Source organism: Physeter macrocephalus, chromosome 12, assembly GCF_002837175.3.
Source record: "Physeter macrocephalus isolate SW-GA chromosome 12, ASM283717v5, whole genome shotgun sequence".
Lineage (NCBI taxonomy): Eukaryota > Metazoa > Chordata > Mammalia > Artiodactyla > Physeteridae > Physeter > Physeter macrocephalus.
The window spans coordinates 43,173,360-43,191,804 of NC_041225.1; the positions used below are offsets into that span (position 1 = coordinate 43,173,360).

The 18,445-nt window shown below is 39.2% G+C and overlaps 1 protein-coding gene across 2 annotated transcripts in view; it reads right to left on the reverse strand.

Moving 5' to 3' along the window:
* ATAD2B (ATPase family AAA domain containing 2B) overlaps window positions 1-18,445 on the reverse strand; it is a 148,942-nt gene that overhangs the window by 122,392 nt on the left and 8,105 nt on the right. For both annotated transcript variants that reach the window (XM_024118530.3, XM_024118529.3), the window contains exon 2: window positions 4,050-4,201. In XM_024118530.3, coding sequence (XP_023974298.2) covers window positions 4,050-4,201 — 152 coding nt within the window. The remainder of the gene's footprint in view (window positions 1-4,049; window positions 4,202-18,445) is intronic.

The following is an 18,445-nucleotide window of genomic DNA, read 5'->3' on the forward strand; positions in this document are numbered from 1 at the left end:
ATATGGAATCTTAAAAAAAAAAAAAAAAAAAAAAAGAGGTCATGAAGAACCTCGGGGCAGGACGGAAATAAAGACGCAGACCTACTAGAGAATGGACTTGAGGACAGGGGGAAGGGGAAGGGTAAGCTGGGACAAACTGAGAGAGTGGCACGGACATATATACACTACCAAGTGTAAAATCGATAGCTAGTGGGAAGCAGCCGCATAGCACAGAGAGATCAGCTTGGTGCTTTGTGACCACCTAGAGGGGTGGGATAGGGAGGGTGGGAGGGAGGGAGACGCAAGAGGGAGGAGAGATGGGGATATATGTATATGTATAGCTGATTGACTTTGTTATAAAGCAGAAACTAACACACCATTGTAAAGCAATTATACTCCAATAAAGATGTTAAAAAAAAAAGGGGGTGTGAGTGGGGGATACTTCCCTATATCTCTGTATCCTAAATTTTTTAAAAGGAGACAGTATCACTCTGCATTAGATAATTATTACATTAAAAGTTTCTACACCTTTAATTATGTGAAGCACACTACAAATGCAATATCAGACTCAAAAATCATTACTTATTCTCCCTTTCCCACATAAACCCAAGGCATTCAATGATTTATGAGAATTTTAAACCTCAATTCAGCAAAAGCAATCACTTGGAAAGACTTTAACCACTACCAGCCTTCATTCTAATGAGCCTCAGCAGTGGTGATAACATTTCTGCCTCACCTCACTACTTCCTCATCATCTGACCACAAAACAAAATTTTCGGGACTTCCCTGGTAGCACAGTGGTTAAGAATCTGCCTGCCGATACAGGGGACATGGGTTCGAGCCCTGGTCCAGGAAAAACCCACATGCAGTGAAGTAACTAAGCCCGTGCACCACAACTACTGAGACTGCGCTCCAGAGACCACAAGCCACAACTACTGAGCCTGCATGCCACAACTACTGAGCCCGCGCGCCTAGAGCCCATGCTCCGCAACAAGAGAAGCCACCGCAATGAGAAGCCCACACACCGCAACGAAGAGTAGCCCCCAGCTGCCGCAACTAGACAAAGCCCACACGCGGCAACGAAGACCAAACGCAGCCAAAAATAAATTAAAAAAAATTTTTTTAAATAAATAAGTTATTTCACCAATCAACAGTAGTTTCTTTAAAGAATTTAGTGGTTGTTGGGCTTCCGTGGTGGCACAGTGATTAAGAATCCAATGGAGGGGGACACGGGTTTGAGCCCAGGTCCAGGCAGATCCCACATGCCACGGAGCAACTAAGCCCGTGTGCCACAACTACTGAGCCCACGCTCTAGAGCCTGCGAGCCACAACTACTGAGCCCGTGTGCCACAACTAGTGAAGCCCGTGTGCCTAGAGACCGTGCTCCACAACAAGAGAAGCCACCGCAATGAGAAGCCCGCGCACCGCAATGAAGAGTAGGCCTTGCTCGCTGCAACTAGAGAAAGCCCGCCCGCAGCAACAAAGACCCAACGCAGCCATAAATAAATAAATAAATAAATAAGAAGTAAGTAACTTGTTTTAAAAAAAGAATATAGTGGGGCTCCCCTGGTGGCCCAGTGGTTGAGAATCCACCTGCCGATGCAGGGGACACGGGTTCGTGCCCCGGTCTGGGAAGATTCCACATGCCGCGGAGCGGCTGGGCCCGTGAGCCATGGCCACTGAGCCTGTGCGTCCGGAGTCTGTTCTCCGCAACGGGAGAGGCCACAACAGTGAGAGGCCCACGTACCACAAAAAAAACAAACAAACAAACAAAAAACATATATTTTAAAAATCTTGCAGGGCTTCCCTGGTGGCACAGTGGTTGAGAGTCCGCCTGCTGATGCAGGGGACACGGGTTCATGCCCCAGTCCAGGAAGATCCCACATGCCACGGAGCAGCTAGGCCTGTGAGCCATGGCCGCTGAGCCTGCGCGTCCGGAGCCTGTGCTCCTCAACGGGAGAGGCCACAACAGTGAGAGGCCCGCGTACCACAAAAAAAAAAAAAAAAAAAAAAAAAAAAGAATATAGTGGTTGTTAACAAAGTTCTTTAGGATTCATTATTTTTCATAGCTAATGCTAATTCTTATCTATATTCAATTTTCCTCCAATGAATTGTATTTTAACAAATTATTTTTGTGAAAGAACTTTTGTGAAAGTCATTTTACCTTAGATGCTCTTAAGACTTTAGAGTACCAAAATAAAGGAATTAGGATTCTCAGGTTCATGACATAAAAATTAATACAAGCCTTCAAATAAATCCTGATTTTTGTATTTATACTATCTCAAAATCTAAAATATCTTTAACTACAAGTTTCCCTAAAATTCATTTCTGTTGAATCTGATAGGTCAAATGGCATTTTCTTTTCAGGTCATCTGAAAAACTAAAAGAGTCTAATTCTAACAGTGTAGCACTTAATCACATCCCTTGATGAAAGTTTAACTTAAAAAACTTTAAAATTGTGTGAACTGGGCTTCCCTGGTGGCACAGTGGTTGAGAGTCCGCCTGCCGATGCAGGGGACACGGGTTCGCGCCCCGGTCTGGGAGGATCCCACATGCCGCGGAGCGGCTGGGCCCGTGAGCCACGGCCGCTGAGCCTGCGCATCCGGAGCCTGTGCTCCGCAACGGGAGAGGCCACAACGGGAGGAGCCCGGCGTACGGGAAAAAAAAAAAAAAAAAAAAAAAAATTGTGTGAACTGCTAAACATTATTCTCCTGCCAAAAAAAAAAAACCAGTAAATTTTATTAGTATTCATTATTTCTTAAGCTTTTTATTCAAAATGTACTTAATATTTTTTAAAGGAATATCAAACTCTAAGGTACCTAAATGGAAGCAGAACTCTCTCCCCTCAAAAAAATTTTAAGCCTTTGTACATGAGAGACATGATCAAGATTAATTTACATAAAAGATTTGAGTAGATAAGATGTGGGAAATCTATGGTATCAGAGACTTACACCTGAATTAAACTGTTAAAATTATCTTACAATTAAAGGTCAATCTTTTAACACTACAAGAACACTTTTTAGAACATTTACTAAAAAAAGAAGCTTGATTCACTCATTTAATAAATACAGGATACAGATTACAACAGGTAGATCAAGTGTACAAGTGTAATTAAAGGGCTGTACTTATTTTAAGTAACATCATTATAGTTATCTGCATCTGTTTCATCTCACAGATGAAGGAGTATGGTAAAGTTAAAAAAAAAATCAATAGACTATGATTCACATAATCTTCTACTTGACTCCCAGACAATGCAAAATTAAAAATTTTAAATACATATTAAAATAGGTGAAGACTCTTTAGAGACTAGTAAATCTACAATGCCTGTCAAAATCTATATAACTGCAAAGATAATTTTCATTAAAGCCTAAGAGTATCCCGAATTTACCTACACACATAAAATCAAAATATTGTCAAAAAGGAATTCCCTTTTACTTCTGGTTTGCAGTTGGCACATCATCAGCACTTCTACAACAAACACTGGAAAAAAGAGAAGCTAAAGACTCTAAGCTCAAAATTTAAATCTTTTCTGAGTGTGTGTACACCTATCCTATGTACATTAAATTAGTACCACTTACTTTGGTTAACTGAGTAAAATTGTTTTCTAATACATATCGAAACAGACACAAAGCAAATTTAAGTTGAAAACCAGATAGATGAAAAGATTTCTTTAAAATTTAATTTAGATTTTATTACATTTTAGTATACCAATTCAAGTGGAATACTTAATAATTTTAGGAAAGGGAGATTTTATCTTATTTTCAAGTAAAAAATATAATTTTAACCATAAGTTTTTATCTAAATTTTCAGGACTATAAACACGTATGCACATTCAAGACCTATCAAAATTCTTATTGTTTTAGTAATATTAGTTTCTATGACATACTACATATATTTTTGACATATTTAAAGAAAATAAAATTACATACAGAAATTATAAAATAAGCTTAATACAATTTATAAGTATTTCTAGCCAGGTGGCTTTACAATTTAAGAAAATTAGCAATTATCAGCCCCGAATCACATCAAATAATTCATGAAAAAACAATGGAGGAGTTCTCCATTCTTACCTGGCCTGTCCAGTTGATATGTTCCATTCCTCTCGCTGACCAGTACTTCGTGATTTTGATTTGTCTTTGCAAACAGAATCAGGTTGTTTCAAAGTGCGTTTGGCTGGAGGAGACACATGGCTATCACTTAAACTACCATCAACTTCAGCTTTCTGAAAGACAAAGTTTAAAATGTATTTATTATCCTATTAAAATTCACAGAATTCTTAAATTCTTGGATAAAGTACAGTGCTTATTCAACCAATAAACATTTACTGAAGGAATCTCTCTACAAGTGTAGCAAAATGTAATAATCTGTAAATACCCAAACAAAAAAGTTAGAAAGATAAATTTATCCTCAGAAAAGTATGTTTAGTTTTTTATTTTAAAATAGTTTCAAGCCTACAGAATGTGTAGATACAACTTTTTATGACATGATTCATCATTCCTCTCCTAAATACTCCAGTGTGTAACACCCAAAATAAGAACACTCTGCTATATTAGCATCATTCAACCCTCCCAATTAGGAAATCATCATTGATATAACACAGAGCCAGTCCACAGACACATTCAAATTTTATCATATGTCCCAACAAGGTCTCTCTTTCCTTTCTGGTTCAGGATCCTATCCAGGAACATATATTGTATGTACTTATCAGATCTCCTCTGTCTCCTTCTATCTGGAACAATCCTTTAATCTTTCCCCATTTTCATGCCCTTGACTGTAAAGAATATAGGCTTTTTGTTTTCCAGGATGACTATCAGACTGGGACTATTTGATATTCCTTGTAACCCAATTCAGGCCATAACATTCATAGAAAGAATATACAGACATGATATTATGCATACTATACCTACCCATCATTAGGTATAACCTTGATCACCTAGTCAAGTTGGTGTCTGCCAGGTTTCTCCACCGTAAAGTCAGTTTTTCCCTTTGTATTTGATTAGTTTATGTGAAATCATTCTGATAATTCACCAATATCCTGTTCCTCATCAAACCTCCACCCACTAGCCACAGCATTCATTGACTACTCTTGCCTTTATCCAATACCATCATGGTGGTAATTATCTAATCGTATCACTCCTATATGTTTTAGTTGGCATCCTACTTTAAAGAATTTTCCCGGGATTTCCCTGGTGGTCCAGTGGTTAGGAATCTGTCTTGCAATGCAGGGGACACCGGTTCAATCCCTGGTCAGGGAACTAGGATCCCACAGGCCACGGGGCAACTAAGCCCTCGCACTCTGAAGCCCACACACCGTAACTAATGAGCCTGCGTGCCACAACTAGAGAGAAGCCTGCACACTGCAACAAAAGATCCTGAGTGCCACAACTAAGACCCGACGCAACCAAAAAATAAATAAAAAGAATTTTTCCTCCCCAACCCTCCTTACTCAATTCATTCACTCATTTATTTATATCAGTATGGATTCATGGATTCTTACTTTATTCTGTGGGTTTTAATCCATTACTCTATTTCTTTGCTCAAATTATACAAGATTTGGCCATCAGGAGTCCTTTCAAAGTGGTTCCAATATTCTTTTGACATGTCCCCATCATTTTGAGTACTTCCTTAATTTCTGGCACAAAAGAAATCTGTAGACTTATCTTGTACTCTCCTTTCCTGACCCTAGAAATTAAGCTCAGGTTCCTTTTAGTCAAGGATAGTATTCAGAAATCAACATCTGGGCACTAGGTGTGCTCAATGTTACTGGGGTTTCACTGTTATTGAGTCCTCTCAGCAGAGAAAGCTAGGAAATATATTAATTTATATAGATACATAGAAATATAGACATCTATACCTATTTCTTTATCTGTGCATAAATAATAATTTTAAAAATGTGGGTACACCAATGCTTTCAACTAATTCCATACCTTAAGTTTCTTTCTAGACTTTTCCTTTTTATGTTTGTAAGTCCTTTCCAATGAGAAACACGACTTCCATTATCTTCAAATACATTTATTCATTTGCTCTTTCAATTAATTAATTTGTTTAATGTAACCAATCTCTCAACCCGAGACCTCCATCATCCATCACACTTCCGCTAATCCCTCCCTAGCTTCATGCCTTCAAACTAGGGGAGCCACTGTCTCTGAGGAGCAGCTTTCCTCTTTGCCACCCAGTTCCTTGGAAGTTGGACAGGTGGGGAAGAGAGTGGAAGAAAGAGTTACCTTTTTTTTTTTTTTTTTTTTTTTTGTGGTATGCGGGCCTCCCCCTGCTGCGGCCTCTCCCGTTGCAGAGCACAGGCTCCGGACGCGCAGGCTCAGCGGCCACGGCCCACGGGCCCAGCCGCTCCGCGGCACGCGGGATCCTCCCAGACCGGGGCGCGAACCTGGTTCCCCTGCATCGGCAGGCGGACGCGCAACCACTGCGCCACCAGGGAAGCCCGAGTTACCTTTTCTTTAGAGAAGATTTAATTCATATGCTAATACTTTATCACTTAAGATTATCGATCAGTATTTCAAAATCATGTATGATCATTTTCAATATACTACCATTTAAACATTTTTGAGTTATTTCTCTTTATGCTACAAATTTCTTTTAAGAAAAATATATAGGGACTTCCCTGGTGGCGCAGTGGTTAAGAATCCGCCTGCCAATGCAGGGGACACGGGTTCGAGCCCTGGTCCGGGAAGATCCCACATGCTGCGGAGCAACTAAGCCCGTGCGCCACAACTACTGAGCCTGCACTCTAAACCCCACGAGCCACAACTGAGCCCGCGCGCCACAACTACTGAGCCTGCACTCTAGAGCCCACGAGCCACAACTGAGCCCGCGCGCCACAACTACTGAAGCCCGCGTGCCTAGAGCCCGGGCTGCATAACAAGAGAAGCCATTGCAATAAGAAGCCTGCGCACCACAACAAAGAGCAGCCCCCTCTAGCCGCAACTAGAGAAAGCCCACATGCAGCAACGAAGACCCAATGCAGCCAAAAATAAATAAATTTTAAAAAAAGAAAAAAATATAAAAACTATCCATTTCATAAGTGTCATTTCTGTATCATATGTTCCCAAAGCAACACAACTACATTACATAAATAATTAGTCAAAATGTAGCCACTTGCAAACAAACATGAGAAATACTTGCAATATATGTTTAAAGGTATCCAACTATAACCTATAGAATTAATATCCACTTACTAAAATGTTTTTCACAAAAAGACCAATTTTTTTATTTTGTGCTGTAATACAATTTACCATGAACTAGGTTTAAAGCCACAAGACCACATTCATACTAAAAGGTACAAAGGAAAAAACAATTAGAAATTCAAACATCAAACTGCCTATAAATAAGGATAATAAACATGTTAGTTGTGTAACATACACCTCCACTTATTAGTTTAAGTTCCCCAGAAAAACTAGTTAGCTACTTCCAAACCATCCCACGTAGAGGTGGGAAAAACCATTTAAGATGCAATTCAATCATGTAATAGTATTTAACAGTAAACATGCTTAATGTACTTAAGAAATGGATGTTTCTTTTTTTTTTTTACTTTATTTATTTATTTATTTTTTTTTTTGGCTGAGTTGGGTCTCAGTTGCAGTGCACAGGAACTTTCACTGCAGCGCACGGGCTCTTTCGTTGAGGCATGCGGGCTTCTCTCTAGTTGTGGCATGCGGGCTCCAGAGCACGTGGGCTCGGTAGTTGCAGCACTCGGGCTTAGTTGCCCCATGGCATGTGGGATCTTAGTTCCCCCAGGGATCGAACCTGCGTCCCCAGCATTGGAAGGCAGATTCTTAACCACTGGACCACCAGAGAGGTCACAGAAATGGGCTTTTTTTAAATTGTATTATTTCACTTCCTCAGGCCCTTGCCTTCTCCAACCCCACCCTTTAACAGAGTAAATAGAGAAGCTCAGACATAAGTTAACTAACTCTAGCCCAAGGTCATATGGCTAACAAATGACTGACAGAACTCGGGAAAAAAACAACAACTAGAATTTAGGTCCTTCCATTGCTAATACTGTTCTCTGTCTACTACCTCAGACCCTCCACCCCAGAATATTTATAAAATACCAAGGTTAAAGTGTGCCTCAAAGGTCATCTTTCTTAATCAACTACTGATCCAAGACTTGATCAGCCTCTACATTTGTCACTTCAAATGTGCTCCACCCCTGACCCATCCAATCAGAAACCATTTTTGACAAGATTCCCCAGATAATTCTTATACAGGTTAGTTTGAAAAGCATTACAATATAACACATTCAACAAATAAGTCACTGAGGAAGCACTGTCATATGTTCTAAGCTAAGACATATTCGTGAATAAAGAAACTAATACCTGTAAACTACTTTACCAATTTAGATAGTCCAACCAGCATTTTCCTCATCAAACCCCACAACTCATCCTTCAAGACCCATCTGTCCCTCAAAATCTTACCTGAAGAATCTAACCTAAATTGACCTTTTTCCCTCTGCTAGCTGCAACTCTACATTTTGGCACTTAATTATATTAAATTTAGCATTATATATTTACCATGTTTAAAGTGTCACATCCAAATCTTGACATTCGAGCAAGATTTTAAGTTCTTTAATTATAAAAAATACCCTACTTCTTTTTAAATCCACACAATACCAAGAAAAAAAAGGCAAGACTTTCCCAAGTTTGTTCTGTAAATTAATAGAAATTATTAGGAGAAACAAAGAAAGGCTCATAGACAAATAAATTTGAGAAACAATGAGGTCCAAGGTTTTTTGCTTCAGGACTTGTAATAGTCTTTAATATGTTAATATGCAGGGATTTCCCTGGCAGTACAGTGGTTAAGACTCCAGGCTTCCAATGCAAGGGGCTTCGGTTCAATCCCTGGTCAGGGAACTAAGACCCCACATGCCGCGAGGTGCCGCCAAAAAAAAAAAAAAGGTTAATATGCAGTATAGCTCTAAGTATGGAAGACAGTATATAACATTTCACAAGCTTATTTGATCAAGCTCTTTTTTCATGGAGCATCTGTAGGTACTGAAGTTTCACAAACACACTCTGAGAATGAGTACTATGTACTTATTGAATTAAAGACAAAATAGTAAAATATTTGAAGTCTAGCCATTTTTTAAATAATGTGAGTTATTATATAACTCTTTGAATATCGATTTAAATGAGTTGGTGTTTATTTATTACTCATTCTCTTATGTTCTACTGGCTTTTTATAGTTGCATTCAGGAGTGTCTCTCAAAGTGTTGTCCACATACTAACTGAATCATAAAGCAACTGACTTCTCATTAAACAAACATAACCTGCTAAACTAGAGCTCTGGAGGTGGTATATTTTAAATGAGGGCCTCTGAATGATTCTTAGTACACGAAAGTCTGAGGACCTCTGGCATATAAAACAGTTCAAGTATAATATGACACACATCATCCTAACTGCTGCACTGCACTACTATACCACTCTAACAATGAAAGGGTTTCAATCGTGACTTGGATCAGTGACAGAGACCTCAGAATAAATAGCATTACAAAAGACTCCTTCCCTCCAAAGAAATACAGGGATTTAAATAAAGCAAATAACCAAAATGTAAATACTACAAAATAATTACTTCAACACCAATTAATTAACTTCAAGCTTTGGGAAAGTTTTTACCTACAAACCTGATACTAACAGTTCACCTTTAATAGGATGATCATAATGCTCAACTTTAACTTCTTCAAAGCATTTTACTAGTTAATTATAACCTAACCCTTTGAGGGAAGGCGTTGCCAGTTTCAGGACAAAAATATTTAAGAGAGATTATGCAACCTACCCATAGTCATTTAGCAATGTGTGTCAGAGTGATTACAATCCACGAGCAGGAAAGGCATCTCAAACTAAGGGGATAATTTCATTTAACAAACATTTGTTGAGGACCTACTGGGTACATAAGACATGGGGGTTGGGGGGGGGATGGTAAAAAAAAGGGTAAAACCTACTTACAACCCAATACACAATCTGTTGAGTTCACAAACAGTCACAGTAATGATATACGGCATATTATACTAAGTACTATAATAGAAATACACAATTCTCTGAAAGCAAAAAATGATAACTGCTAACAGAGATGAAGGAAGACATCATAAATCACGTGGACTTTATTTTGTAACAGTAATGTAACACAGAATGGTAGAGGAACATGATTCAAGGATGAGATAACTTCCAAGAGAAGTATAAGAGTAAGAGTAATAGCATCAAACCTACAGAAAGTAAAAGTACAATGAAAAGTTAAGTCATCCCCACCTAGGTGACTTTTTCTCTTAAACTCTAACCTTCTAAAATCAGGCAGAAAATTTTTCCAATTTACAGAAATGATTTTCTCCTTGAGTCTTAAGAGTTTCTTAAACCATACTCATCAGCTACCACAAATACTGAACACTATTCTACCATAAATCTTAAAAATAGGTAAAAGAAGTGGAAAACAATAAAACAGAGAAGAATTTATGCTGCCCTGGTTTTCAGGGAAGGCTTCCTGCCCAGATCACAATTTGTCAGAAATCCAGAACCTGTACTTCAATGTAAAGACAAAAAGAATGTACCCAAGTACAGCGTTAAAAAATGAAAAATTCAAGGAAATAAGTGAATTAGCAGACCAATAGATTAATTCAAGTCTTGATGATGGCCTCATATAGAACTGTAAAAGTAGAAAATAAGAAACTGATTACAGAAAGCTGAATAACTAAAATATTAGTAATATCAATATTCAAAATAAAGACTGGGCAGGTGTAAAAAGTGGTTTTTGTGTTTTAGGAGCTATGGAGGAAGGTGGGGGAAGGGACACATATGTTGACGGGAGAAATGTAACAGTGAATTCCAATTTTAAAAATAAGGTTTAGAATTCTAGCCAGAAATGTAGGGAGATGTCTATCAGACTGTCGGAAATGCAGTTCTGAGATAGAGTGATGTGAGGACTAGAGATAGATATGAAATTGTAATAAAAGCGTCACAGGTAATAATACATAGAATAAAAAACAAGACAGCAAAAGTCAAAACATTTAAAAAATGCCTACATTAAAGGGATAAGCAGGGGCTTCCCTGGTGGCGCAGTGGTTAAGAATCCGCCTGCCAATGCAGGAAACAAGGGTATCGAGCCCTGGTCCGGGAAGATCCCAAATGCCGCAGGGCAGCTGAGCCCATGTGCCACAACTGCTGAGCCTGTGCCCTGGAGCCTTCGAGCCACGGCTGCTGGGGCACGCGTGCCTGGAGCCCGTGCTCCGCAACAACAGAGGCCACCGCAATGAGAAGCCCACACACAGCAACGAAGACCCAATGCAGCCATAAATAAATAAATAAATTTATTTATTTATTTTTTTAAACAAAAGGGATAAGCAGAAAGGATCTCATATAAACTAAAGAAAAATACAGTGTCTCACTCAAACAGGGGGAGCGGAAGTTGGTTCCAAAAAGACTAAACAATGGGGCTTCCCTGGTGGTGCAGTGGTTAAGAATCCGCCTGCCAATGCAAGGGACATGGGTTCGAGCCCTGGTCCAGGAACACCCCACATTCCACGGAGCAGCTAGGCCTGTGCGCCACAACTACTGAGCCCACGTGCCACAACTACTGAAGTCCATGCGCCCTAGAGCCTGTGCTCTGCAACACGGAGAAGTCGTGCTCTGCCACACGGAGAAGCCACCGCAATGAGAAACCCACACACCGCAAGAAAGAGTAGACCCCGCTCACGGCAACTACAGAAAGCCCGCGCGCTTAGCAATGAAGACCCAACACAGCCAAAAGTAAATAAATTAAATAAATTAATTAAATTTAAAAAACAAAGAGACTAAACAGGATGAAAGCTGATAAACATGTGGATTGGTAATTAGGAGGTCACTGTAACTTCTGATAGGGCAATTTCTGCAAAATGCTGAGGTGGAAGGGCAATTTCTGCAAAATGCTGAGGAGGTGGAAATCACTAAGTGAAGAACCCAGTGAGTGTTAAGAATGTACAGCTGATAAACTACAGAGCTACTCTTATGTGTCAGAATTAAGAAGAATAAGATAATAGGCTTAAATAGGTTACAAAGTCAAAGAAGGCAGTGAAGGATTTTCTTTTTGTAAAAGAAGACCTGGATTCTTGTAAACAGAAGAAAAGGAACCACAGAAGAGAATAAAATAAAATAAAATTTTAAACAGGGTAATTCCCTGGCGGTCGATGGGTTAGAACTTGGCGCTCTCAATGCCGGGTTCGATCCCTGGTTGGGGAACTAAGATCCTACAAGCTACACAGCAAGGCCAAAAAAAAAAAAGAGCAAGATAACTGATGAGAAAAAGATCCTCAAGAGACAAGAAAAAACAGAATAGGAAGTGCCAACAGGTTAGATCAGAAAGTATATGGGTACAATCAATCAATCTTTTCCAATTTCCTTTATAAGACAGCCTTTTTTTCTACCTTTCTTAAAAATAGGTACTCCTGTTTTTATGAGAGAGCTTAGAAGTTCAGTCAATTTCTTTTTCTTTCATTTGTAAAAAGAATTCACAGAGGCAGCAGTTACCATGACTTCAGGAAACAAAACTCACACTGCTGTTTATTTTCTTAGAGCCAGTACTATTCTACAAAGTCCTAAAACTTCAGGCACACAAAATGTCCTAAAATTTCCTCAAATATCCCAAGAGCAATGGCTTACTAGTTTAATATTTCTAAACAATCATCATGAAAGAATACAGAAAGGGAATAAAATATAGAGAAGTGAGCTGAGGTGTTGTAAAAAGATAAAAATAACCTATTATAGTTTAAACTGCATTTTTCTTCCTGGAAGATAATTCTTTTACCTGAAAATATTACATTACTTAAAATGACAAAGAGGGACTTCCCCATGGCGCAGTGGTTAAGAATCCGCCTGGCAATGCAAGGGGCATGGGTTCGAGCCCTGGTCAGGGAAGATCCCACATGCCACAGAGCAGCTAGGCCCGTGCGCCATAACTACTGAGCCCACGTGCCGCCACTACTGAAGCCCGTGCGCCCTAGAGCCCGTGCTCTGCAACAAGAGAAGTCACAGCAATGAGAAGCCCGTGCATCACAACAAAGAGTAGCCCCCACTCGCCACAACTAGAGAAAGCCCACGTGCAGCAATGAAGACCCAAAGCTGCCAAAAATAAATAATAAAAAAAAAATTTTTTAATGACAAAGAGACAATAGGCATAGTGAAAAATGCCACAGACTTAAAAGTTAGACAGAACCAGTCTATTTCAGCACTACCACTGTAATTCAAAAACTACTATTTACCTCATAAGATTGTTAGAACCAGGTGAAGAAGTATAAGTAACAAATATTACACCTGCAGCCTGACAGTGGATACAGTCTCAAGTAAGGATACTTGTTTGGCTTTGTAGTGTTAACATAATTTCATAAGCTTATTAATTATCTTCAGGGATCCATTCCTTCCACAAACAAAATTTATTAACACCTGTTACTGTTTTAGATACTAAAGATACTTGATGATTAAACACTCTGCCCTTCAAGAAACTTAAATCCTAACTCCTTAAATCGGCCAGTAAAAGGTATATAAAAACTTAACAGTGCTGAGAGTATTGGGGAGAGGGGTGCATACTGATTTAGCCTATTTACAGAACAATTTGGCAAAACCTATAAAAATTTAAAGTACAGTATACCTTTGACTCAGTATTTATTTCCGCTTCTAAAAGAGAAAGGTCATTTTATGTGACATTATTTATAATATTAAAAACATGGAGACAACTGTGTACGAACAGGGAAAAGTTAAAATGATGGTATAATGATACAACAAAATGTTAAAAAGCCAGCAAGAAGGACAGATATGAAAGAATGTACATGATACGTAATTAAGTAGAAAAATTAACTATCATAAATAGTATATAAGGTATGATTCTATTTCTGTTAAAAGTATACACATATAGGGAATTCCCTGGCGGTCCAGCGGTTAGGACTCCGCGCTTCCACTGCAGGGGCCAAGAGTTCAATCCCTGGTCAGGGAACTAAGATCCTGAAAGTTCAGTGGTGCAGTCAAAAAAAGATAATAATAATAATTATTATTATTTTATATATATATGCATACATACACATATAAATAACCCATACATACATGTGCAATGGTCTGGAAAGATGTACACCAGCTTTAACGGTGATTATCCCTAGGAAGAACGAGCTAAAAGAATTAGGGGAGATGGGGAAAGTCCTTTTTTTTTCTGTTCACTTCCATATTATTTGAAATACTTATTTCATAATTTTTAAATAAAAATATTTTGCCAAGGAGCTGAGGTTAAGAGTCTTGTGTACTCCTTTATCTTCAGTGTCTGGAACATCGAGTCACTCAACAGATATTAAAAAATTAAAGAAAGACACTTCCATTTCCAGTTGAACTGTTGCCTTTAAAATCATATGGTCTTGGGAAACTATCATTTCTCCTCAATTCTCCCATCTAATAAACTTGGAGCTTAAATAGAAGAGTAATAACTAAAAAATGAAAACTAAATTAAATTTTTAAATTAATTTAAAATACTTTCAAAATTTTTACATAGAAACCACCCCGCACCAGTTTCTCTCTTGTCTGCACACATCTCTCAAAGAAGTTTCTCCTACTGTCTCTATATACACATTTAAAATTATTATAATGTGTCACTGATTAAGGAGGTATAGCTCTGCACCAGGGCTTAGTTTCGTTTTTTAGAAGTAGATTCCCTTAACTTGCACAATCAAGTACACAACTGCAACACTCACCCTAAGTGTGAGCACTGAAGTACACATTAGATAAAGGATGTTACTAAGTCGTAAAGGAAATGAACTTTCATCAAGCAACTTCAAGGCTTTATCCCCTGACAAGTGGGCCACTTGACACACGGGTACCAACAGGTCAACAGAGGTCTGCAACAAGAAGCACCAAGTCTTGTTTACTCAAGTAACTGTCAGTAAAGTTCTCAGCATGCCATCAAAAGTGCTTTAAAAAGTTTGCTTTGGGCTCCCCTGGTGGCGCAGTGGTTGAGAGTCCGCCTGCCGATGCAGGGGACACGGGTTCGTGCCCCGGTCCGGGAAGATCCCACATGCCGCAGAGCGGCTGGGCCTGTGAGCCATGGCCGCTGAGCCTGCGTGTCCGGAGCCTGTGCTCCGCAACGGGAGAGGCCAGAGCGGTGAGAGGCCCGCGTACGGCAAAAAAAAAAAAAAAAAAAAAAAAAAAAAAAGTTTGCTTTATTATCAGTTTAGAGACAAAATTTTTCTAGGTGCCCACATCTGAATAAAATGAGTTCCAGAAGGAATGAAAAAGAGAGAGATTAGTTGAAGAAATAATAATAATTTTAGATTACCATTAAGAAATAAATTTACCACAATCAAATAGATGAAAAACCACAGACTAAAAGATCTAAGATTGCCAAACAAGAGAGTGATGGAAAAACCCACGCCTAAAATGCAGTAAAATTTATGGAAAATAAGACCAAAAAATTCTACAAAGTTTCAAAAGGTAAAGAACACCTACAAAAGAATCAGACAAACATCAAACTTCAAGAGTAACACTGGATACAAGATGACAATAAAGTAATATTCTTAAAGTACTGGACCTAGAATTTTGTATCAAGCCAAGTTTTCATTTAAATTAAATGAATTAAATTAAATTCATTTAAATTAAATTAAAGAGCATAATGAAAATATTCTCAGGCATGCAATGCCTCAGAAAGTTTGTCACAGAAAGTCCCAGACTGAAAATATTCTTGGAGGAAGCATTCACAAAGAAGAGAAATAAATACAGAATAATAATGCAAGACATAAAAAGTAAGATAAACTGGTACCTTAGTGAAATTTATTGTTATTGGAAAAAACTCCAACAAAAAGAAAAAGACAAAGTACTTATACCCATAAAAAAGTCAGAACAAAAATTCTAGACAATATAAGGCAAGAAGGGAGGTAGAACATTACAAGAGTATGTTAAAGAGTATGTGGTTAGAGGAAATATAATTTTTTTTAAGAAAAGAAAAGAGTTAATAAACAGACATTTAGGTCTTAAGGGCAATCACACACACACACAAAAAGGAAAATACTTGGGCTTCCCTGGTGGCGCAGTGGTTGAGAATCCGCCTGCCAATGCAGGTGACACGGGTTCGTGCCCCGGTCCGGGAGGATCCCACGTGCCGCCGAGCGGCTGGGCCTGTGAGCCACGGCCGCTGAGTCTGTGTGTCTGGAGCCTGTGCTCCACAACGGGAGAGGCCACAACAGTGAGAGGCCCGCGTACCACAAAAAAAATAAAATAAAAAGAAAATACTTAACTTTAAAGCCAGAAGATGCACAAACATGGTCTAGTGGACGTAATCTATAACACTGTACCGCCGATGGCAGAATTCACATTCTTTTCAAGTGTATGTGGAACAATTACCAAAGCTAACCATAAACAGGGTGACAAAAATAAGTCATAACAAATTTCAAAAGATCAAAATCATATGGAAAACACAACACTGTAAATCAACTATACTCCAATACAAATTTTTTAAAAATAAAATAAAATAGGTCTTCCCTGGTGGCGCAGTGGTTGAGAGTCCGCCTGCCGATGCAGGGGACACGGGTTCGTGCCCCGACCTGGGAAGATCCCACATGCCGCGGAGCGGCTAGGCCCGTGAGCCATGGCCGCTGAGCCTGCGCGTCCGGAGCCTGTGCCCCGCAACGGGAGAGGCCCGCATACCAAAAAAAAAATTAAAAAAATAAAAAAATAATAAAAATAAAATAAAATAAAATAAATCATATGGAATATGTTCTCTGAGCACAGGAGTATTAAACTGGAAGTAAATACCAAAAAGGTAATTAGAAAATAAACGCCCAACATTTGGAAAAGTAAACAATATACTTTCAAATAACCAAGAGATCAAAGAATAAAGCAAGAAGAAAATTAGACGGACTTCCCTGGTGGTCCAGTGGTAAAGAATCCGGCTTGCAAAAAAAAAAAAAGAATCCGCCTTGCAATGCAGAGGACACGGGTTCAATCCTTGGTCAGGGAACTAAAATCCCACATGACATGGGGCAACTAAACCCGTGCACCACAACCACTGAGCTCGCATGCCTCAACTACAGAGCCTGCGTGCTGCAAACTACAGAGCCCACCCGCCCAGTCTGCACGCCACGACTAGAGAAGAGAAAACCCACAAGCCACAACTAGAGAGAAGCCTGTGAGCCAAAACAAAAGATCCTGCATGCCTCAACGAAGATCCCACGTGCCACAACTAAGACCTGACGCAACCAAGAATAAATAAATAAACAAATCTTTTTTTAAAAGGAAGAAAATTACAAAATATTCTAAAATTAAAAGTTTATGTAAATATATATACATATATATGTATACCAGAAGAATCTGAACAATAAAAAATTTAGCTAGAATCTTTTTTTTTTTTTCCAGCCACACCCCGCAACTTGCAGGATCTCAGTTCCCCGACTAGGGATTGAACCCAGGCCATGGCAGTTAAAGCCCAGAGTCCTAACCACTAGGACACCAGGGAACTCCCTAGGTAGAATCTTAATAAGGGACAAAATTGGATATTTGAGTATCTGAACAATCAATAAATTCACACTGTAATATTTTTCCATCTCAATGTTTTCCATCATATATATATACTTATATATATATTTACATTTTTCTACATCTAATAGAATATATACATTTTTCCCAAGCACACAAAGAATGTTTACCAAAACTGACAATATATTAGGTCACCAAAAAAAGCATCAAATTCCACAAGAAAAATATGCAAACTGCTATGTGAGAGCTGTTCCTTGCTCATGGACAACTTAATATGAAAGTGTCGATTCTCTGTAAATTAATCTAGGAATTCAAAAACATTCCCAATCAAAATTCTAGTTGGGGGAATTCCCTGGTGCTTCAGTGGTTAGGACCCCATGTTTTCACTGCCGAGGGCCCAGGTTCAATCCCTGGTGGGAGAACAAAGATCCCACAAACCACACAGAGTGGCCAAAATAAATAAACAAAATAAAAAATTAAATTAAATTTTTAAAATTTCTAAATCAAAATTCTATGGGACTTCCCCGATGGTCCAGCGGTAAAGAATCCTCCTTCCAATGCAGGGGACGCAGGTTCAATCCCTGGTCAGGGAACTAAGATCCCACATGCCGCAGGGCAACTAAGCCCACACACCACAACTACTGAGCTCACGCGCCTCATGGAGAGAGCCTGTGTGCCGCAAACTACAGAGCCCATGCACCCTGGAGCCCACACGCCACACCTAGAGGGAAGCTCACACACAACAACTAGGGAGAAGCCCGCACGCTATAACAAAGAGCCCGCATGCCGCAACTAAGACCCGACACAAGGAAGGAAGGAAGGAAGGAAGGAAGGAAGGAAGGAAAGAAGGAAGGAAGGAAGGGAGGAAGGGAGAAAGAAAGGAGGGAGGGAGGGAGAGAAGAAAGAAAGGAAGGACAAAGGAAGGAAGGAAGGGAGGGAGGGAGAGAGGGAGGGAGGGAGGGAGGGAGAGAGGGAGGGAGGGAGGA